This window comes from Drosophila eugracilis, unplaced genomic scaffold, assembly GCF_018153835.1.
Source record: "Drosophila eugracilis isolate 14026-0451.02 unplaced genomic scaffold, ASM1815383v1 contig_1197, whole genome shotgun sequence".
NCBI classification, from domain to species: Eukaryota; Metazoa; Arthropoda; class Insecta; order Diptera; family Drosophilidae; genus Drosophila; species Drosophila eugracilis.
This window is the reverse complement of record NW_024571981.1, coordinates 2,849,529-2,873,066: the sequence shown is the minus strand read 5'-3', so window position 1 is coordinate 2,873,066 and position 23,538 is coordinate 2,849,529. Positions and strand designations below refer to the sequence as shown.

Here is a 23,538-nt window from a genome sequence, read left to right as displayed (position 1 = left end):
TGGGGCAGAAATTTCCGCTAGATTGGGCGCCAAATGTGCGTTCGAACCTAGTTCACCACATGGAGCTTTTTTGTGGAAAAAACTCACCACACTGGCGGAGTCTGCGCAGGTGGTCAAAGCTTTCGACCCTACGACAACATTGTATTTGCTGCTGTTTTTGGTGTTTTGGGTGGTGTTGGGGTGGTTTAATGGCAGAGGGTGGTGGGCGGTACGACTACTCTGCGTGGTGGCCAAGGCGTCGGTGGCTTCATTAACGGTTCGTCGCTGTTGGCAAACGGTTCTTCGCTTCCTCAGAAATAACAACCTAACAAAAATCGACAACAAAATTACGATATCGAAAAAGTAACGTAAATTTAAATCGAAGTGTGTGAGCTCATAAAAACCTTAAATAATTAATCTAAATAAATCCAGTTGAAAAAATTAAATCGAAAGCGTTCAGTGTGTGCGTGTGTGCGAGTGTATGTGATTACAAAATTTTCCAAACGAACATAAAAATTCGAAAATTTAAACTAAATATCGAAAATCAAACAAAGCATATTAAATTATTGCCACGGCTGGAAATTCTGATTTAGGTGAGTTCTCCGCCTATAAATAATCTCTGGCCGTTCGATTACAAAATTCCAATTTGTTTATAAATAATTAAGAGCGTATTCATCGTAAGCGTAAGCCAGAACATCAATGAAATTGGGTTTATCCCAGCAGACCGATTAAGGTCCAAACAGGTCTCTTGGGATCTTACTCATTTTCGATCTCAGTTCCCAGGTGCTCTTACGTCTTGGGGAAAAAGTTACTTAATTAGACAAAAATTAAATCATCTCTCGATCATTTACCAAATCAACGTCATTTTCTAGTGACCTGTTTTGCGGTTATAACTACCAATCGAAAGGTACTGACGTGTTAACTGGAATCAAAATGATCGGAACGGCGCGCGCCTCCCCTTCCGAGAATTCTTTCTATTAATTTGTAATGTTTTCAGAACTGTTATTATTCCAGGAAAGCAACTGCATTATAAAGGGGTAAAGAGTAAACGTAAACCACTTAACTTGCAGTTATGACATTTAGAATTCGAATATCCTATAAATAGATAATATTACCAAGAAACATGTTTAAAATGTAAATCGTTTAGTAGATTAATTCAGCTTGCCTGCAGTGAATTATTTATGTTTGAGAGTAACATCACCTAGAAAAACACTTCTGCTTATTTTAGTTTTAACAGTCATTGTTGGTTTGTTGGTTTGTATGGTTTTTCCACCTGTTTCTGATAGTAATTGTGTTACCATGTTGTTTTTATCAATGAAATTCTCGTATCTATCACACTATAAAAGATTCAAAGAGTTCCACAGATCAAAATTCACAAAATAAAGCTCATTATGGAAAGTTATTCACATGAAGAGATTGGCACTTTGACCTTTGAACAATAAATTCACATTCCTCGACTGGAGAATATGTAAATAATAGTAAAACTTTGCAATTGCAGTTGCACATGAGAATTCAGTTCCAGTTTCATTTCCAGTGAGAAATGCCAATAAGTTTTAATCCCCATACCGCCCACTTGCATATCTTTGCCTTACAAATTGCTGACACATTAATTAATTAAGAATATTTGCGCACAAAGTTGTTGTTTTTCTGCTCGCGATGCTTGGCAATATTGTTTTTGATTCCCTCTAAAAGGCTGAAGCAAAACAAAAGTGCCGTCTATCTCCATTTGTGTCTTCGTTACCTTAACTTGTGAAATGATGGAGTCAGTGTCTTCGAGACTTTGGGATCAGACAACCTTGATATGGTCACAAAAACAAACTGTATACAGAGAGAACGAAAGTTTTAGTTACCATATTAAAAAAGTCGACTATATAAAATGTTTATAAATGTTACTTAATTCGTACTTTTATTTTTTGTGTTATTTGAAATGGAACTATATTTTTCTATGACAAATTCTTTCATTTTTTAACTTTTGTTCAGAAAAGCGTTGTTTGGTTTAAAAAACATTTGTTTGTCTAAAAATACTTGTTTAATCCCCAGTTTTTGTCAGTGTATAAAATGCAACAGAAACTACAGCCACATCATCGGTAACAAAAGCTGCACATTGCATGCGGAACTCCAACGTATTTACGAACAACTCCTGCAGTTACCAATTATGTAATGTGGCATGGCAAAGTGACTGGGAACTGGAATGGCAACCATACCCCCCTGGCCAATAAGTCCTCAAAAATTTCCCACTCTCTGGAGTTGATCATCCACGTAGAGATCTCTCTTAGCATTTTGCTCTCAGCAGATTTCCGCATGGGCAAACACTAAAACATACACAAACGCCGTAAGGCCCCAATTGAAAGTGACGGTGTGCGGGGGATACAATTGTGTTGTGTTTAGTTGGGCCGCAGAAATTACGTATACGTATGTGTGCAAGGTGATGATTCATCAGCGATTCGGGGAATCCAAAAGCCAATCAAGTGCCGCAAAACCAAAAACCAAGACAAGGCAGACGGACAGGTTTTTGGTTCACCTTTTACGTTATCTTTTTGTATGTCACGCCAAAGTTTTGCCAATTCGTAGAGTATTTTCATAGCTCTTGGATAAGTTTATCAACTTCTTAATGAGTTAAAAGGAAACTACACTTTAATTTATATATATATATTATTGTTATATAGCGAAGATATAGAATTGTAAATCAATAAGTAAACCATTTTCGTTGACAATTTTAAACATTTTTCTTTGATATTTTTTGATATATAAAGAAATATATAAACATAAATTGTTTTTTTGTTATCATACTACCAGATAAAAATAGTTTTTGAATTTCTATATATGGAAGGAAGTCTTTAGAATACTTTATCAGAGTACCTTATCGTTTCTTATGTTTTTACATATCGAACTTTGAGCTGTGACGTTTTGTTTTTTGATTTTGTTTATATATTTTGTTCCTTTATGTTAGAATACACTTAAGTCCCATGGAAACGAATAAAGTAAATGTCGCAGGGGATATGTATTTGACGTAGCTTGTTGAGTCATTTGTTAATCATGTTTTTTTTCCGCTGGACAAACATTTTGAGATGGTAATATTACTGCTCGTGTTATTGATACGCTGCCCCTTCATCCGTCGCCTTCTCTTATCACCAACTTCCCCGCCCGATTGTCTTGCATGTTAATGCTCTACGGTCTTTGTTTCTTTGGCTCTTTTGAGGGCGGCGGCGACCTTTCAGACTGACATATACTCGGATGATTTTAAAAAACTTTAAGTAAGAAAATTTTTTTTTGGTATGACTTGAAAATAAATAAGATTTAAATTAGTTTTAACTTTTTTTTCGTGTAATGAATTTTTATAAAAGTTATTCCTAAAGGAACATTTTTTTTTAAGTTTTGCATAATTTGTTTCTCTCAGTGCACAAATGTTGGCCTTAAACTGGCGCTGACTGAAGAGGAGCAATAAAAGCGGCAGCAACAACAAGTGGTTGCTTAACTATGCGCTCCACAGTTACGCCCCTGCCCTGCCGCCCCGATTTCTTTGGGGCCTGGCTTTGTTTGTCTGCAGTCCCTCTCTTTCCCACACTCTCTTACTCTTTCTCTTCGTTACTGTCCCGCTTACGCGTGTGACCTTGAATCACACATGTGCCAGAATTGCAGGGGGGCTTCATTTTGGGCAGAGAGGATGGAGAGCGGGATGTAGCTGCTGTGTCTTTGACTTCTCCCCTTCTTTCTCTTTTTCTTCTTCTTCTGCAAGCGCATAAAACAAACTTGACAAAGAGTTTGAGATTTTCGTGACGTCTGGATATGTTTTGTTAAACTTTGTTACTACGTCATGGGATATTTACCTTGGATTTGATCACAACTTAATCTTGATCTGGTTTTTAAATAAAGTAAAAAGTATCATAAAAACAATAAAATTAGCTCCTAAAATGTAAAGAATATCTTAGGTTGGCAACTTTCTTTAAAGTTTACGTCGTGACTGTTATTTAAATTCCCACTACGTCATGGGTTTTTATCTTTAAAGAATTAAATCACAGCTAAAATTTTTCTATTTTTTTTTTTTGTCAAGGATGTCATGTATTTCAGGGCAAACATAAAACTTATCTGTAGGTTTACTTATTTTTGTTATAATCCTATATAGACTATGCACATATATCACAGCCGGTAAATTGACTCGAAAAATGCATTTCCAGCGTAGACCAGCGCGGCCCACGCTGAATGCAAACTTTGTTTTTAGTTCAGAATTTCGTGGGCCAAACGAAATAAATTATATACTATTTTCATTCAAGCACAACAGTATTGAAATATTTCTGCCCGATTGGCAATGTTAACTGCAAATATTTTCCGTCTACGTGTTTGGCCTGCACTTGTGTTTATTTAAAATGACTAAAATCTGTCGATGGAACAGAAGCCAAAAATTGAGTTAATAACTCAGTTCGACCTTAGACGTTGCTTTTTTCGGTCTCTTTTGGGAATTTTGCTTGCGTGAATTAGCAACGTTATATGGATTTTATAATTTACATTTGACTAAGGTCGAGCTAGTTTCAGGTCTGTCAATTCCAGGGAAAATCAATAAAAATATTCAGCTGTCATATCTATATTTAATAAATAGATCTATTGTTATGCATCTGGCGAAAAATTGGCGTTTATTCTTCAGACTTTTGCGCCTAGAAACACGAATGAATCATTCAGAAATAAGACTTTTCTATTGCTGGATCTCTTTGATCTTGATTAACTTTTAGCCATCATAGTACTTTAAACGCCTTTTAACGAAAATGGAGTTCATGTGAAACAACATTTCAGGGATTTTAAATTTTTATGTGATTTTCAAACTATTTATTTCAATAAATTTTCACTCCCTGCAAAAAACACACATTTTTTGAGAGGAACCAATGTTTATTTATAGTCGAAAATCGAAATCCGAACACCTGCAAAGCGTTATAAAAATCTCATCACTTTTCCGAATCCACTTAAAAATCTATAACCATTTTTTTGCGCTCGGTTACGTCATAGGAACGCACTTGAAAAGAAAAAAAGAAAACAAAACGCCGAGTACGCACAACGGAAATAAAAATAAACAAAATAAAGGAAAAGAAAAGAAAAAGTGAAGTGAAGTAGGTATGGAAATGGAAAACAAAATTGGGAGCTACCCACAGCAGCGATCGGCGATCGACGGTCATATCAGCGGTAGTAAAATTTTTATCAAGTATACGGATCAAGTATACGAACCGAGTGCAGGCGATCGCAAAGAGCGGTCAGCTGAGCGTAGAGCCTAAGCAATCGAAGCTAGTCCGAAGCTCTCTTGCAATCGAGAGTGAAGCGTACCGCTCAGTTTCAATCTGAACTTGGCCGGCGACGGACGTGAGTGAACCGCAAACTTTACTATACACATATGTACACATACAAATACATACATATAAAACTCATATTGTGCAAGTCGCACGCGACTATATAGATGACTGTGTATTGGTTAATTATACGCAACACGACAACTACGAAGTGAACTACAAATGTGTGTATAAATCAATGTCCGCTTTTAACAGGCGGTTGCAGTGCCAATAACAAAAATATACAAAATATAATATATATATAAACCTAAGCAACTACGGCGTTTGCTGGAGCAACTTTTGTTTTTGTTTTCTACTTAATTTCTTCAACATTTTTTGGCGCGCCTTTTGTGAGTTGAACCGCGCGCATGATAAGTCAGACAAACAAACCAAAATAAAAAAAAAACCAACAACGGGGAATCATAAAAAACAAAAAGTTAATCAATTACACGTGTCGCCACAACAAAGAGATAATTCGATTATTGTCTCGTCAAGTGCATTTGGATCAAACAAACAAAATTTAACAAGAAAATAATCAAATTAAAAGCATACCATTCCACAAAAAGGTTAGCAATAATATATTAACTGAAATCAAAAACAAAGTCAGCTAGTCTAAGGCGCAGTTTGTAAAGTCCCGCCTATCTATGAGTCGTCTTTGAAAACTTAGGTACAGGCAGCTTCCCGTATCAAGTTCTATTGCAATGACACTGCAAGAAATGAATAACAAGCAGCTTAGCGGAATTCATAAATTTTAATCCCAGATACATAAATAAATATACTATTAAGATACTGACAATTCATTTTCTGAATGCCACGTGTAATGAAAATTGTATTTATTAATATTTAACTAAAATACAACAAAAAAGGAAACAAATGAGTTCGCTAGTCTGTGCTCCAAGCCAACAAATAGAGAACAAACTTTAATTAATAACAATGCTTAAACATTTTTTTTTAATAATTTATTTTAATAACTTCCCCTTCCTGCTGATATGAAATATATATTGGAAGATGCATATAAGTGAAATCAAGAATAATATTTTAACCTTAAAGGTCAAATAAGAAAATATATTAAAGACTCTTAATCTTGTTCATTTAAGTCTTAGTTTTAATATTTTAACTTCCTGCTGATTTTAAGAAAGTGTCAAAAAGGTCTTCGTTTAAATAAAATCCAGAATAATACTTTAACCCCAATTATCAAATATATATATACTGCAACCATTAATCTTATCAAACTTAAGCAACCTTATGATGACACAAAATCTTTTATTGCTTTTACATCCTGCTAATTTGGAATATATAGAAAATGAATCATTTTATTTGAGCCCAAAATGTCATTCTATACTAATTATTTTTTATGTTTTGCGGGTATATATTTTTGCTAGTGTAATTGCAGTTCTACTAGTGCAGCAAACGTATAATATATGCTAATAAAACTCAAAACAATGAAGGCGACTTGACTGCGATTTATTAAAAAAAATATAATACTTAGTTGGTATTTATTAGTAAACCAAGTGTTGCTTTCCCGTTTGATTTGTGGATTGCGCAAAATCATTTACATACTGGTTCAGATTTCATTCTTATATGTACAGAACATATGCCGGAACTGCTCCCCAGAGTAGATATTTCCTCTCGAATGTAATTACAAACATTATAATGCTTATCGCAAACATAAAACTCTTGCTAATTGCCTTTGGATGTTTTATTTTTATAAATTGTCAAGCGATAAATATTCACTGCGCAACAAAATTCAGAGAAACAGTTTACTTAGATTGTCTTCAGGTTCTTATCAGATATGCAGATCAGCTCAAGAGGATGTTTCTTAGGAACAGGAATTACAACAATGAAGATTTCAACATTAAAAAAAAAAAAAAAAAACCAAAAGCAAATGCAAATATTTATATTAAGGAAATGTAAATATTTTTACAAGTGAAATCGGCACGGAAAAAGTTTATAAAAATTTGCGGCGGCATCTGGAATATTTCGTTTATTTCATTTGTAATCAAAGGAATATATACAACCTGGACAGGCAACTGGAACTGCAATCGAAAGACACGAAATGCCATAAAATCTTAAAGACTTTTGCTTTATCCGCACGCACACACATTCGGCCAGTTGGCCATTTGGCCAATTGGGCAGTTCGGAACCCATAAAAATAGAACAAAATGGAACAGTCATGGTCAAAACTTACTTAAATATCGATTTATCTCAGGGCCCAGAAGCCAGAAGCTATCTAAGTTAAACTGGGCGATGAACCGATGGCCAAAAGGCAACGGAATTGTTTTCGTTAATTGTTGAAAGCAAAACACAAACAATACCCACACTTTTCACACCTTTTGGTCCATGTATGTGCGTTTGCTTACACAAAATATAAAGTCGCTCTCATGCATATACCAATAACTTTGCCAATTGTATTAAGCAGACATGTTTCCAATTGAAAGTTATTGTAAATTAAATGCCAAAAGCAGATGGAAGGTCACAGGTTGTACGTTCAGCATAGTGTGGGTGTGTGGCATAGAGCTGTAAACATTGTTTGGAAGGGTGCGGCTCTAGTTAGCGCATTTTGTTATTGAATTCTTAAAGAATCAACTTTTACCCCAAAACTTTAACTTTCGTTGAATTATTATATCGGCGAACAGGTGATTTCTTAAAAAATGAAATTTAAATATCTATCGACTATTACATAGTAAGTAATCTAACATTGATTCTTTTAAAAGTGTATATTTTTTTGGTTATTACATATAACATATTATTAACATTTCTTAACAGTCTAAACTAAAACTGCAAATGCATTTAAAATAAGTTCGCTTTGAGATTTTTTCAATCAACCGATTAGGTTTCGACTTTAATCAGCAAGTAGAAATTCCCAGGGGTCTTTATATTTTACGAGTCTGATAACCCCTCTCAAGAATCTGTATTCTATAAACATATATATAAAAAAACAGCAAAAATACTGTTTTTCCGCATGAACAAAAACCAACTAAACTTTACAATGATCTGTCATTCACATTTACACCGCTATCCGATTGCCAAGTTCCACAAAGAACTCACACCAACAGCAACCCCCTCCGAATTTTCACAAACAATAGAAAAAGCAGAATCCCATTACGCATACGCCATGTTGTACGAAATCAGAATTGATTGAATCGTGAAAAGTTTTATAGCAAAATAATTAAATGCTGCGGTTTTCTTCCAATTTTCGGTCATCGCGTGTCGGTCGTTTTTCTTGGCCAAAACCGAATGTATGTTTGTATGAATGTGCGAACGAACGTTTTGTCTTGGCCATTAGAATGGGAATTGCTTCAACGCTTGGGTAAATGAGGTCTGGTGCGCTGTGGTTCAATGTGGTGTGATGTGGTCTGGTTCGGCATTCTGGGAATGCTTTGGGTTACTCGGGCATTATTTACTTGACTGCAAAAATGCTTCCTTTGATTTGCTTGAAAGCCAACCAAAATCGATTGGCTGTAGAATTTAACTTTTGCCAGCTGTAATGGTCACTGATGAGCGAAGCCACGCCAAATGTAACCGAATTAATTGCCTTTTAATTAGTTGTACACATTAACAGTTTTCAGGTGGCACGGCACACCAAAGCACAATATATAATTGTACTAGAAAAAATATCAAACAACTTTTAACGATCATCATTATAAAAAAAAACACTGTCGGAAATTGTTTTTCGTGTTTATGGTTTCAGTCGTTATACAGACTCAGAATTGTGTCTCAACACAGCAAAGTTTACCTAAAGTGACACCAAGTCTAGTTCTTGCCCCATCTAAAGCTCTTCGTTACTTTGTTTAATCTCGGACATCATTAGCTGGGGATTAACCATTGATAAAACCTTATCAAAAGCGTCCTAGTAACTTTGGCACGTGACATCGCCAAAGGAAAACCCACTTCAGCAGCTGTTTATTGATGTTAAATATACATTTTTTTGGTAAAATATATTTGAGTTATCAGTATACCAAAAAATGTTCAATATTTAATTCGGAGAAACAAAAAAAGTAGAGATTACTTAAATATAAATGAAACTTCGCAGATATAAGAACAGAAAGTAAACAAAATATTTTATTTTTTCCGAGAAATAAGATATCTGTATGTTTCTTAAAAAAGTTGATTTTCTTTAATGGTTAAGTTAAATAATAAAATTTCTTAGAAATAACAATAACTTAAAGTTATTAAAAACTCTGTAAGTGATAAGACTTATTTTGAACTTACCAAATCTCACAGTTTCTTAAAAAACACACCTAAATAAGTGCAGTATAAATAGAAAACCCGACCAATATTTTCTGTTTGTGTTAGCAACAAATTCTATCGATTGTGACCTCAGCAAACTTCGGATCTAGGAGTAAACAAACATTAGTTATTTATATATGCAGTGCATATAGAAAGCCAAATGGATTTCCTGCAAATGACAGCGGGTCATGGAATGGTGAAGGACACTGTCAAAGAACTAGAAGAAAATCATAATTTCCAACGTTTATTGATTTTCCTGGGGACGTTTTTTATCCCCATTTTCCATTTTCGGCGACAGTCTAAATTTTTGTTGGGAAAGAACTTTTTATTTGAATTTAATTTTTTGTGCACATACCGAATATAATGCAAGGCACTCAGGACTAGGACCAGGACATTGACAGGACCAGGCACGCACACACACATGTCAGCCTAAGCACTTGAGGTGCCAAATGGGAAATTGTGTGGATGGATTGGGGCCAGTTGTCTGTTGTGTTTGATGTAGAATTTTGTGTGTGCGACTGGGTGTGATTAGGCCATCAGTGGGTGAATGGTGTGTGTTCGTTTCAGGCTTCTAGCCATCCCATCTCGTCATATTCCATCCACCATCTCCACCTTCCCATACCATTATTTCTCCTATTTAGCTGTGTGTTTATTTTCGGTTCAGAACGCGATTTTCCAATCGATTGGGCACGTGACAAGGTTCTAGCTACTGAAATATGTATGTTAGGCATTACATTCCAATATAGAGAAAGAGACGATATAGGACTCGAGCGTAATTCAAAACCCAACATCATCATTCCCGATGCCAATGCTATTTTTGACAACATTTAATTAACATTTTTCTTTTACCTAGCTCAATTTTTTTGTATTCTGCCGACGACATCCTTTCTTGTTTGCTTTATTTATGCATCAATTTGTAGCTCTGATTTATGCCACCAGAATTTTTCCAACCCTCCTGCTAACGTAAGCCTAAATGCGAATTAAATTTTGTGCGTGGCGTTTTTTCGTCTTTTTTTTCTTTCGTTTTAAGAGTTGGTAGCCCGGCCTGTCTTAAAGTATTATTGAGCTTAAGTGTTGCCCGAATCGAGGAGCTCCGGCAGGTAAAGTTACTTCGGGCTAGACACGAAAAATGGTACGAGAAGGTCCTAGAGAGAAGAGAGAACCCTTTGGAGTTGAACCAAGCAATTACGCGCTTTAGAAAAGCTCTTTGCGTGTGCCGCGCTTAATGAAATCTAAAAAAAATAATCCAAAAAGCCAGACAAAACGCGTTTGGAATATTGATATTTGGAATTAAGTATTTTAATTTCCGGAAAATCAATTGGGATTTGAAGTTAATCTTTAAAATTTTTATTCAAGCAACTATGTTTTTAAAATTGTTCCAAGTCGAATTTCATTTAAAATTTATTTTTATTATAAATGTTTACATTTTTATTGATTAAATTAATTTCCAAACATAAGAAGACAAATCCTTCAAAGTTTGCATTAGAAAAAGGTTAGAATATCCTTTTCCCTAAGAAAACAAACGGCTTTTAGACAAAATTTCGTTAAAAGGGCTAATTGACATACTTAAAATTCTATATTTATATCATTTGTACAGGGTCTAAGCCAATTAGCCAAGCCATTAGTCTGGTTTCCTATTTTAAGAACGATTTACCCTCCAGGGCACTAATGATTTTCAAGTAGCTAGTGTGGGAAGGGCTTAGATAAATGTATTCGTCATGATTTTGATTTATATAAAGCTACATATCTTTAAATTAGTAAAATTCAGTATTTAAAGAAATACTTAATAAAGTTGAAAGTTGCTTGGCAACCTGCATAGTTAAGCAATTGTTCTTGTATATCGTGTGTGTGTGTGTTACACTTGAGTTGCTTTATTATTTATGCCCATGAGCAGGACAATCGATAGGGTTCAACTTTTTGCTACCCCCTTTGTATAAAAATTTAAACGATGCCGCAGGAATGACCCCCATCACCCCACTGCCGGGATATCCTTAATGCTCGTCCTCTTGCCCACTGTGTGTGTGTGGGTGTGTGTAATTCTGTGTGTAAGAGAGATTAGCGAGTTAGGGAAAAGCGATGCTGCTGCTGTCAGAGCCAGTTAAGCCGCAGCTAGCGCCAAATACTTAAAAGTTTCCTGATGTCATTTGGCCCCATGTCGCATTGAACACTGAAAGAAAAAATCTTTTGTGATGTTGACATACAAAAAATGTTTTAACGAATATCTTAAGTGTAACCTTAAAAGTGTTATATTCAAACTTATTTATAATAATTTCTGAAGTGAAATTTCAATCCCTTACAGTGTAATTGGGCTCGACTCGTGCTGGACTTATAAAATTTAGACATTTTTTGTAAAGATAATGCATTGCATCATTTTTTGTTTCATTTTTTTCGGTGGCTACTGCTACCAACACATCGACCCATATTTGCTTATTACACAGCTCAGATGTTCGACACACGAAAAGTGGGTTTCGAGGAGGTGGAGAGGTGGACACATAAAGCGTCATGCGGTTCGTAAACAAAACCGTAGGATCTGTCTTCACTGAGGAGGAAGTGTGAGTGCAAGCGAGTGGTGTGAATTGCTAAAGAAAAAACACGCAACAACAAAAGTATATCCAGTGGCGGACAAATTGTTTTTGCAAGGCTATAAATGTAAACAAAATTACCATATGCAAATTTTTTAAGCCCCCACGTGTGTGCGAATGTCTCAGTATAAGCGATTGTATTGGTGGCTGCACAGAAAGAAAATATTTAAATTGCTGACGTATAACCACAGATTGAAGATAATTTTTAAGTTTCTAAAAGAAATTTGTATTTAATGAACCTCATTGGTTCATATTATGAAATGTACAAATCCTGTGTTTTATAATAATTAATTACTTATGACTTTTTAAAGATTTTTTTTAATATTATATAAACTTTGTAACTAACAGACATACATATGTCAAAAACCCAAAATATGAATAACTAAAATGACAAATTATATTTTCCCCAAAAGTTGATTAGGTTTAGAATTTAAAAACAGATATCTTAAAAAACTGAAACATCTTTTTTCCTGTGCAATGTTTCTGTGTTTTTGTGAGTCTGACGCCAACGTTTGGCATTTAGACAAATAGGCTGTCTTAAGCGGTGACTTCTTGCTGGATTTTATCTTTCAGTGTCCAAGAGAGTGTGCTCGGGTGTGTGTGTTCGTGCTCTTCTTTTGTTGAAAAGTTGAGTTATGTGCAGAAAATGCAAAATACTTTCGGCATATGCCTTACTGCAGTTGCGGAAAAGAGACCAAAATACGGGGAAAATGTGTCTCAGAGAGTGACTTGTTTGGCCTTTTTATGGCTACGACTATTAAATACACATTACACCGACATTGTTATTATCCCCTACAAGCGACTAACCACGATAACCTTGATCGATGCGGCAGTAGTCGCTATTTGAATATATACTAAAATAACAAGGGTAAGGATGAAGACAGAGGAAAAGGAAATCGTTAGGAGCTAAGCCATATGTTTGCCATCATTAAAAGGAAAACGCAAGAAAATAATGGCAGTTTGCTAACCAAGAACTCTTACAAGGTCTATACAAATATTAGCAGCAGTTGATCAATTTAAAGTGGCACCAAGGAAAACAGATGACAATATAAATATTTGCATAATGATGTAAAAGGGTTAAGTAATTGAGTTCAATAAATATAAAGGAGTTTTAAAAACTATTACATAAATTCTTATATTAAATTAATTTATTTTATTATGCAGTATGAATACTTATTAAACTTATTAAAAACTACTTAATAATCTACTTTCGTAGATTTTAATAAGAGTTTGTTTTAATGAAAACCGAAATGCAGACCTAACATTCTGTTAACTTTCTAGGAAATGTACGTGTAAACCTATTGATAACACTATCATAAATATGGCAGTCAATGCCATGCTAAGAGATTCCCCAGTACCACCTTTCCTAGATTATCACCAAGCCACATTCGATTTTGCTATCAGCAAGCATTTTGGGAAAGAAAAAATCACAAAGATAATACAGCACCTACAAAGAGCATTGAAAATGGGATTTTCTACTTTATAAATCAGATCATTATTGAGCTACGAATATCCCAGTGTACTTTGGGCTCTTGCGAAATTTGTGGGAGTTTACCAAACTCAATAAACTATAAGTACTTATTAAGTAGGGGGAATGAACGGAACTAAGATTAGGAACTTAATCTGGAAAGGCTTACTAAATCATTTCTTTGCCCTAAAATTAATTGAAATGATTAAAGAAATAAACGAGAATATAAGTGTAGTTATTTCATAATCAACAATGTATACCCTTACCTGTAATATTTTAAATCGTGTAACAAAGTAAAATATTTTTCAATATGGAAAATCGAGTGTAATCAATTTTAAAAGTATATGAAAAAATTTTTTCTAATAGACTTAATACATAAAATGGAAAACAATCCATCATGCTTATGTTCTACATACAAAGGAAAAAGCTTTATCTATCTATAATAATCTATCACTCCTAACATTAGCTAGATATATCTGAAAAGTTAATGACAATCTATCATTGGTTTAATTTTCAGGCAATCAACAGTGTAATCCAATGTTTGAGGAGGAGGCTTTTGGCGATATACGTACGTATAAACAGCCATCAATTTATGGCACATACTAACCCCAATTAATATTAACATAAACTGAAAGAACCCCCCATAATCCAACTCCTTGGTGGGAAAAAGAGATAGAGCTCTGGTTAATGAGTAATCTGTGGGCATAAGTCAATCGACAATGCGCTTAATTAGGCCAGACCAGAAAACATCAGATTTGTGTGGGGGAATTTTTAGTGGCTAATTGTACATTGTTATTGCTCTTTCCCTGGCTATTTGGCTATACAGACGTTGGTGTTGCTGTTGCCATCTGAACAAAATGCCAGCGGCATATATATATCGGAACAAAGTGGCATAATAAGTCTGGCAAATGGCTGCGTAACTTTTGACGTCAGAACTCGTCGCATAGTCGACATCTGGCAATAACAAAGTTCAAATGGAATTGAAGGAGGAAGCCTTCCAGCCCTATAGCCCTTCACTCTTTCGCCAAAAAACAATGGCAACCTAATGCCTTCCATATATGCATGTTGGTTAGTGCGTATCTGATGGATACAAAATTACTCACGCACACGAACTATTCCATCATCATTTAGCTGGCTGAATTATGTAATGTTTGATGGATGATTGAACATTCGTAAGGCATTGACTTTCATTTTTGGGAAAATATCAAAAAGTTCTAAGGTTTTCTTAAGTATTTATCTAAAACATATTCTTGCTTTATTCTCATTTCAATGAAAATATTTTCTAATATTTCTCACACGTTTCATTTTCTTGAGGTGGGTGTGGCTACTCCCATAACTGTCAGGGGAAATGGGTACGCGCGGGTACTCCATTTAATCTTGGAGTGTATTCTGAGCTTCTTTTCCTAGTTCCCCTTCCTTTAACCTAAGCTAAATTGTTTCTGGCACTCTGACTTATTGATTTTTGTGTAATACTTACCTTCCCCAGAGGAAATTATCAATGCCAGCATGGAGTTGAACGGTGGCGCCAACGGAGGAGGCCGAGTGGTTGGAGGAGGTGGTGGCGCGCAGCACATATTATCGCAGTCGACTTCCTTGCCGGTAATGCCGTCCCACCTGCCGGTTCACCTTCTGAACCAGAATCAGAATATGAATCAAAATGTGCCCACGTCAAGTGCTAGAAGTGGACCTTACCTGCGTATCGTGGAGGAGCCCACGAATCATATAATCCGATTTCGATATAAGTGCGAGGGTCGTACTGCCGGTTCAATTCCTGGCATGACTTCCAGTTCGGAAACAGGCAAAACCTTTCCCACCATCGAGGTGTGCAACTACGACGGTCCCGTTATCATCGTGGTGTCATGTGTTACCAGTGACGAGCCCTATCGCCAACATCCCCATTGGTTGGTCAGCAAGGAGGAGGCAGATGCCTGTAAATCAGGTGTCTACTCGAAGCGATTGCCTCCGGAGGAACGGCGATTGGTTCTGCAGAAAGTGGGCATCCAGTGCGCCAAGAAGCTGGAAATGCGCGACTCACTGGTGGAAAGAGAGAAAAGGAACGTCGATCCCTTTAATGGTGAGTCAATTTAAAAAAATCCCACTAAAAGATAGCTAAAATATAAATTTAAAAAATTGGTCTTTTGTAATTTCATAATTTTATTTATATAACCCTTTTTTTCCTAAACTCTTTTCTAGCCAAATTCGATCACAAAGACCAGATCGACAAGATCAACCGGTATGAGCTTCGCCTCTGCTACCAGGCCTTCATCACAGTGGGCAATGCTAAAGTGCCATTGGATCCGATCGTATCCTCTCCGATTTACGGCAAAAGCAACGAGCTGACCATCTCCCGGTTGTGCAGCTGCTCGGCTCAGGTGACTGGCGGAGCGGAGATTATCATGCTGTGCGAGAAGATCGCCAAGGACGACATCGAGGTGCGATTCTACGAGACGGACAGGGACGGACGGGAAACCTGGTTTGCCAATGCGGAGTTTCACCCCACAGATGTATACAAGCAGATGGCCATAGCCTTTAAGACACCACGCTACAGGAACACCGAGATCACTCAAAGTGTTAATGTAAGTTTATTTATTTATTACTAAGAATAATATTTTATATAATTATAATTTGTATTAACTTATTTTCCTATATTTTCGCCTCAACAGGTGGAGCTGAAGCTGGTACGACCTTCAGATGGAGCGACGAGTGCCCCGCTGAAGTTCGAGTATTACCCAAATCCAGGTACGGTAACCTTTGCCCGGTTGCAGCGAAAGCTAAAGCGCCGCCAAGAGCTGGACGTGTTCCAGCAGATTCTTTCCCTCGACAGCGAAACCACGGCCACCAAGTACTCATGCCCACCGATGGATCTCGAGGAGGATAATAATACGGTTTCATCGGACGATCAACAGAGTTCCGGAACTCTTAATGAATTTGAGATTGCAGTCAAGAAGCTGCAAATGCGTCAACGGGGTGAATCACATGAAATGGATGGTGGCACTGTCACCGAGTATACGGATAACGATAACGAACCGGACATGGAAATTGAGCTAGAAGTTCCGCAATTGTTACCCCAATTGGCGGACGACTGCACCCAAACATCCACGCCCATGGAGGAGATCCTACAGCATCCTCAACTGCAATCGCGTCCTTTAAGCAATGTGGACAAAATAACCGAGTGGATGAAGAGCAGCGAGTTTGAGAGAACGGATAGCTTGACTGTAGAAAATGGGGATACCCAATCCCTTTCGAATAGCACAGCTCAGACTGCATTTACCAATGTCAGCAGTTTGACTGCCAATACGACGATAACAAATCAGTTGGATGAGGAAGGGCACGGTCTTGTGGCTAATGGTTCGCGTAGGGATACCCTTGAAAATCCCGCCGTGAAAGACTTGCCGGAAAACGAAAAGGAACCGGAATTGGTTTCAGCCAGTGCCCAGGCTTCTGTGGACTTAGACGAGAACTTCGATGAGACAGCCACGTATACTAGCCTGCAGATAGCTTTCAATAATCCCATAGACATAGGAGTACCCAAAGAAAACCGAAAGCCAGTTCAAACTTATCCACCTACCAATCCGTTTGGTCAGTTGGATGATGCCGAGTTGGTGGTACTAACAAATCCTCCAGCACCCAAGATCAAAGTGAATGCTGCTCAGACCCCAGCCACGCCTCCCCATTCACCACCCTTGCCGTTGCCACCTCGAACTCCTTCACCAGTTTCGGACCAAAGATTACCTCCCTTGCCACCGAAACCCCAGAGAAACTCTCAAGATCTGAGTATAGTTAGTGATTCTATCTCTGTTAGTCGCTCGAGAAATGGCAGCTTGAGCTCCAATAGAACCACTCCATCTCCAATTATCATTATGCGAACCCCTGACCAGAGTCCCACTAAAAGGCAACCCACGCCAAGTGCTTCGCCCAAAAAGCGTCAGGGATTCTTTTCAAGATTCTTCTCCCGCCGAAAGAGCAGGGCCGATGACGATGAATCTCTGACACCCGGCGGCAGTCCCAATAAACAATTATCTGGTGGATCCAAGGCCACTACACCCACCGGCAGTAGGGAGCCCAGTGTGGCGCACTTTTCCCTAGGAGATCCCAATCGCAGCTCCACACGGTCCATGCAACCATTGGGCAAAAGCGAGGGTAGAAATGGGAAGCCTGTTGGTCGAAGTTCCAGTAGTGTTTCGGGAAAAAGACCTGCTCATTTGGATGCAGATGTAATCCACATACCACTAAAAGGCGGCGATAGTGAGAATAGTTTGCTACGCCCGGAGAGCTACTCAAATGCCAGTACCCTCAGTTACGGACGACCGCTGGACCGAAAGACCTTAAGCACTCTGCAACTAGCAGATATTCCCTTGAGTGATGGCAATATGGAATTGATAGCCATTGCCGACAGACAGAGTATCAAGAATCTGTGTGAGGGAGCCTACGGGGTGGTATTGGATCCCAGTGTGGATCTCTCCGAGGCGGAACATTTTGCTCTATATACGACTAAAAGTCCGGAACCACCGTTTGGCGGGGAGATCGGTGAGGGTGGAGCAGTTGGTGGAGCGGAAGGCGGAGTAGATACATCGGATTTCCTTAGTGCTGATGAAATAGCCCGACGACTGGCGGAGGCAAATGGCTTGGAGTAGAGATGGGGGGATGATGAAAGGGTTTTGGGTGACTGGCTTGCGTAATATGATTCATAATTGTTTTTTTCTTACACTTTGTTAAAACAAATTTTAGAATGTTTAATATTTTTCAAATGCAAACTATAATCAGTTACCCAAAACTCTAGCATCTAGCTTGGAAAAAAACAAAGCACAATGCACCTGCAACAATATCTTTTCTAGTCGTCTTCTCTTTCAGTATTAATTACAAATATGTCATAATGAATATACAAATTTTTAGCTAAGAAAACTCACCGATTTCTATTATATATATATGCTTTTCTAATCGCCCCAAAATCCGAATATCTTTGTAGAACTTCTAACAAAATACAATCGTTTGGTGGCCCGAAAAACAGTCGAAAGCCTAAAGCGCAGTCTCATGAGCACCGATTTGTATCCATCCAAGCAGGTTAAAACGTCCAGTAAGTTTTCAAGAATTTTCCGCATTTATTACTGGTGCTGGTATTGGGTTTCTTTATACAACCATTACGTCTGTGTAGTTCCTAGAATAAAACACATCTCTCACACAAAACTCATTTCTCGATTGTAATTTCGAGTAGGCGAAAATTGTTGGTGAATATTCACTATATATAGTACAGGACTTAATACCTTGTGGACCAATGGATAAAGTTGATGTCCGACCCAGAATTGTTGAAAAATGTTAAGATGTAGTCGAAGATTATTTAATTTATTTAGGTCGTTCGAATTGAATATATTTGTTCTATCCGCTCTTAATGTATTAAAATTTGATGAATAAAAGTTTTTTGGTAAAAGTCGTTGAATATCAATATATATTTTTGTTTATTTAAACTTTTATCATTTTTTTATACCCTTGACTTTTGGTAGAAGCAAAAATAAATAAAAATTTCATATTTTAAAGATTATCCACTTATGAATGATATAGTTTATTCTTTTAAATGTATTTATTGGTTAAAGATTTTAGTTTCATTTATGTGTTAATATACAAAAGCAAGGGTATTTGAGACTTCGGACCACCGAGGATGTGTCACTTCCTATTTTTTTTGTCTAGTATTCAACAAGCTTCATATTTACTACCAAAGCTGGACATCAAATAATGTAAGTTGATATTGCTGTCCTAAAGGCAATTTGATGTTGTGGTTTGCTGTTGTCCTTTTTGAGTTTTCGCAAATTGCTTTAGTTTCACCTCAGTTTCGCCTCAATTATGTAAATGCTTCTTTTGGTTTACTGTTGCGTTCATTAAATTTTTCTTTCGGTCATATTACAAACAAACAGCTAAAACTTTTGTATATATCTTCTAGGCCCGTATACGAGTACGGTGGCTCCAACACCACAGATTTTGACATCAGCACCGCAGACACAGGTGTCGCCGGTTATGCCAATGATGTATCCAGCTGGAAGTCCCAATTTTGTGAACGACATCAAAGTGGAAAACGGATTTATGGATGGGGATAGCTGGAGAAGTCAGTGCCCATCAGTTGAGCACAGTTTCGCATCACCTCGGTCCAATAGTACAGTGGATAGCATTCCACCGATGCAAATCGGCCAGAACAACCAACATCTATATATGCCAGAGACTTCAAACTTTCCGAATAATGGGAATTTTGCATCGCCTCGGTCCAACTGCAGCACAGTGGATAGCATTCCGCCGATGCAAATCGAACAGCGTAATCATCTATATCTGCCAGAGACTTCTAACTTCTCAATTAATAGCTGTAGTCCAACGCATTTTAATGGCGGCTCCGTAACACCAATTAACAATAATAATATCAACATTATGAACTACAATAACAATGATTTCTCGAGTCAAAAAATGAGTGCCATAAGCTTGCCGCCACAAGGGAATTTGGACTTAAAACAGGGATTCCAACAGACTCAGCAGCAGTTCCTGCCTCAATCGCAGCCAGAGCAGCTTCAATATTTACCCCAATCCCAGTCAGAGCAGTCTCAATTCCCACAGCAACATCAGCAGCAGCAGCAGCCGCAGCAACCACAGGAAGATTTACACGTACAATCATTAAGTGATCTTATTTCCAGCACAATAATGGATCTGTCGACTATTGACAGCACCGAACTTATCCAGGGCATTGATGCAGAACTAAAAAGTTTGGGATTGCAGACATTTAAATAAACAAAAACAATATTGCTAATTTTTAATGTACATATATTCATAAAAATATACCAGAAAATAACCAATTAGAGCTATGTAAAAAGGTCTCAAGATAGGTTGTTACCAATTTATAATAAATTTTACTTCTTTCTTATGTAACTCTATTTCACCGCAATGTACATAAATATTTTGGCTGGATAGCATATAGAAGAAAATGCGAATCTCATGGCCCGATGCCTTGTTACAACTTTTTCGTTATATTGACAGATCATGATTATTGTTTATAATAAAGTATAACTTAAGAATTTACATGGTGTATGTATGTTTCTTTTTTCATGGAGGAATGAGTGTAATACTATAATAATTTAAAGAGCTAAATATTTAGCGACAAAAATATGGCTGACCCAGGTTGGCATTATTCTCATTGCGCATGCCGGCAAAGAACCGATTGATGTCCTCCTCAGTGACTACCTTCTTGCTAGCAGCAAATGCCTGCAGGTATTCTTTCAGCTTGTCCTTCATGCGATTGTACTCGGTAATCGCATCGATTTGCTGTGTCCGGTCAATGGAGGCCAGTGCCCGAATGCCTTGCTCATAGCTGGAATTCTCCTCAGCCCGCTTCATGCCGCGCTCCTCATAAGTCTTAGCCGAGTCCTCGGCATCAAGCAGAAACTCCACGGCAAGTTCCTTGTAAAGCGATAGGCATTCGGAGCACTGGCAAAGCGATTTGCGCCAGTCATTAGTCCAGAAAGCGGCACCTTGAAAGAGGAATTGGAAAAATAGGTTAATAGGAGAGATTGTGGTTAATTGCAAAAGTTTGTGGTGCTAAAACTGTGCCATTTAATCCCAAGAAAATCGCATTATCCTTTTTGATTTTTGTTTAAGAATTCAAAAGGTTATTTTCAAAACGCTATCCAAATAGTTTCGAGAAATCGTTCAAATATTCGTAACATTATAGACCTAAACGAATTCCTACACTTCCCATTTAAATTTACAAAATATATCATGAATATAGAATACTTCACGGAAGGCCTCGACTGCCTAATGTACTGCGGCTTGAAGCTATCGCCGGAGCAGCGCATCTTGATCGAAAATTCACTAATCTCTTTGCAGAATGACAACCGCTTCTCAGGCATGTACCTGTGGGGTCGCATTACTGCCACCAAGAACGATTACTACATTGCCTTTGGTTACACAAACGATTGCCTGAAGGATCGAAAGTATTTCTATAGTTTGGACCAGTTTCAGTGGCAGTTGTTGCCGTTTGTTCAGAGCCCCAAGATCTTTCAGGCCACCATTCTTGCTAGAGAGCCTTTTATAGGAGATCCGAGCCTGATGTCCTATGTAAAGTTGGTAAGTTGAACTAAGGTTATATAGAAGATGTTTTGATTAATCGGTAATCCTTGTCTTTAGGATCCCACATTCGACATTGTGGGCAACCATGTGGCTGGTATCAGTCTCCCTGAAGTAGTAAAGCTAAAGGAGGAGGAAAGATTGGCAGCAATTGTGTTTATAATAACAGAAGAGTGCGCCATTTGTCCACGCGGTGCCTTCTACAAGATGACCGATGGTCGTGTTATACCCAACCAGATGTTCCGGGGCCTTAATGACCTGCAGATCGACAATCAATCCTATTACCAGCTTTATCGTCTACCACGCAATGATCTCAAAGTGAATTTGGCCAAGAGGAGCGACTATAACTATGCCGTAGACTTTCTGGACACTATCGACTGTGTAATACCGCTGGGTCAATCCTTTGCCCTGAATATGCAACGGAACGAGAGTTTGGTGGTAATTAAGTCGTGCCTTTGGCTGGGCATGACTTTCTTCCACAAAATCAACTCGCACAAACATGGTTTCCTTTACCTGGGCGATGGCAAAAAGAACTTTGACCTGCTTTTCATGTATTAAGTTTGATTTTAAATAATAATTCTCGTTATTTCTCGAAGCATATTATCGTGAAATTATAAAATGAGATATACATAGTTGCTGGAGAAGCTCTGAAGGCGTATCAAATAATATAATTTGCTTACCCTGGTGCTTTGTTGGCTTAGGACGTCGGCAGTCCTCTAGTTTAGGACGCTTCTTGCTTGGTTCGCCCTCCTCCTCTTGAGATTCACCCTCAGGAACTTTCATAATGTCGCTGATACTGCGGTCCAACTCGTTCTTGAGTTGGTTATCTTCAACCTCCGGTTTGGCTTCTTTGGAATCATTCACAACTGGCTGCAGGGCAAGCCCGGTATAATCCTTCAGGAAGGGTTTGGCATCCATGCAACCATCGCATATCATTTCGCTGCAGGTGTCCAACCATTTCTCGCATGAACCTGGTGCCTTCATGTGTGGCAAGTGGTACCAGTCCTCGCAGATAGCGCACTGCAGCATCACCTCCTCGACGGTACGATCAGGATCGGGATATGGTCGCTTGCACTTGCAATACAGACCCTGGAAATTCTGATTATATAAATTGCCCTCGTTCCGGGGTTGGACTCCCTCGACTTGTGGGTTCAGAGAGCACTTGCCCAGTCGCTGAGTCGGGCAATCACAGCGGAAGTTCCGCTTGGTATACAGTTCGACTAATTCGTGGTGCTCATGGCAGCGATAGGAGCAGGCCAAACAGATTCCAGCGGCCTTGGCCAGATCCTCCCGAGCCTCCGGGCAGCACGTGAGGCAGGAATACAGGGCCTGGCGGCCAATAGCGCCCTTGGCATACGTGCAGGACTTCTCGTCGGAGGCGCCCAGCACCGCGGCATATTCGTCTTCCATTTCCTTTTCATGCTCGAGGACATCTAGCATCGTTATGGTCGACTGTTCCAGCGGATTGGCCTCCTCGCCTTCGGTGGCACCAGCGTTGGCATTTAACTCACTCATTTCAACAGTTTAATAAACCAAATTGATCTTGGCGTCGTGTCGATTTCTTGAAACTAGAGGAATGCGCAGCGTTTGGCGCGATTGGATGAAAATTGCAAATAATTCAACCACCTATATTTAGGGATGGCCAAAAACTGTTTGTCTATGCGATATCTATCGTTTGCTGTGCTGGTGAGCCTTTGTATATAAAAGAAGCTAGATTTTTAATAGCCAGAAATATATATGAAATATAAAAGGCTAGTGTAGTAATAACAAAATAATATATAAATAACATGCGGATATATAATACTATTTTTGTGTGAGCTTGCAGAGTTTCAAGAAATTAACATTAATAGCTAGTTGTCTATTAACATACATAGCT

General features: G+C 38.0%; 3 protein-coding genes across 5 annotated transcripts; 2 read left to right on the top strand and 1 right to left on the bottom strand.

Annotated features, from left to right (window-relative positions):
• The first annotated feature begins 246 nt into the window (after positions 1–246).
• LOC108103063 (dorsal-related immunity factor Dif) lies at positions 247–20,618 on the top strand. Of its 3 annotated transcripts, XM_017208407.2 has the most exons (7): positions 4,858–5,854; positions 14,086–14,136; positions 15,055–15,642; positions 15,762–16,144; positions 16,232–16,307; positions 18,535–18,642; positions 19,501–20,618. In XM_017208407.2, the coding sequence occupies exons 2-7, from the start codon at positions 14,106–14,108 to the stop codon at positions 20,328–20,330; spliced, it is 2,016 nt and encodes a 671-aa protein (XP_017063896.1). In that variant the 5' UTR covers positions 4,858–5,854; positions 14,086–14,105; the 3' UTR covers positions 20,331–20,618. The 3 variants fall into 3 exon arrangements, with proteins under 3 accessions (XP_017063895.2, XP_017063894.2, XP_017063896.1); XM_017208406.2 differs by lacking the exons at positions 4,858–5,854; positions 19,501–20,618 and adding an exon at positions 247–572 and having other exon boundaries at positions 16,232–18,651; XM_017208405.2 differs by lacking the exon at positions 19,501–20,618 and having other exon boundaries at positions 4,272–5,854; positions 16,232–18,651.
• LOC108103064 (putative E3 ubiquitin-protein ligase UBR7) lies at positions 20,347–23,299 on the bottom strand. The gene is made up of 2 exons (XM_017208408.2): positions 22,343–23,299; positions 20,347–21,067 (listed from the first exon to the last, which is right to left on the bottom strand). The coding sequence occupies exons 1-2, from the start codon at positions 23,175–23,177 to the stop codon at positions 20,691–20,693; spliced, it is 1,212 nt and encodes a 403-aa protein (XP_017063897.1). The 5' UTR covers positions 23,178–23,299; the 3' UTR covers positions 20,347–20,690.
• Positions 21,254–22,267, top strand: LOC108103065 (radial spoke head protein 9 homolog). Its single transcript, XM_017208409.2, has 2 exons — positions 21,254–21,662; positions 21,723–22,267. Exons 1-2 carry the CDS (start codon positions 21,315–21,317, stop codon positions 22,218–22,220), a joined length of 846 nt encoding a protein of 281 aa, XP_017063898.1. The 5' UTR covers positions 21,254–21,314; the 3' UTR covers positions 22,221–22,267.
• Positions 23,300–23,538: the final 239 nt, after the last annotated feature.

Coding starts and splice junctions, on each gene's coding strand:
- LOC108103065 (XM_017208409.2), top strand. CDS start 21,315: ATGAATATAGAATACTTCACGGAAGGCCTCGACTGCCTAATGTACTGC. Junction 21,663..21,722: donor TGATGTCCTATGTAAAGTTG/GTAAGTTGAACT, acceptor CCTTGTCTTTAG/GATCCCACATTCGACATTGT.
- LOC108103064 (XM_017208408.2), bottom strand. CDS start 23,177: ATGAGTGAGTTAAATGCCAACGCTGGTGCCACCGAAGGCGAGGAGGCC. Junction 21,068..22,342: donor TAAGCCAACAAAGCACCAGG/GTAAGCAAATTA, acceptor TCCTCTTTCAAG/GTGCCGCTTTCTGGACTAAT.
- LOC108103063 (XM_017208406.2), top strand. CDS start 14,106: ATGTTTGAGGAGGAGGCTTTTGGCGATATAC. Junction 14,137..15,054: donor GGAGGCTTTTGGCGATATAC/GTACGTATAAAC, acceptor TACCTTCCCCAG/AGGAAATTATCAATGCCAGC. Junction 15,643..15,761: donor GAACGTCGATCCCTTTAATG/GTGAGTCAATTT, acceptor ACTCTTTTCTAG/CCAAATTCGATCACAAAGAC.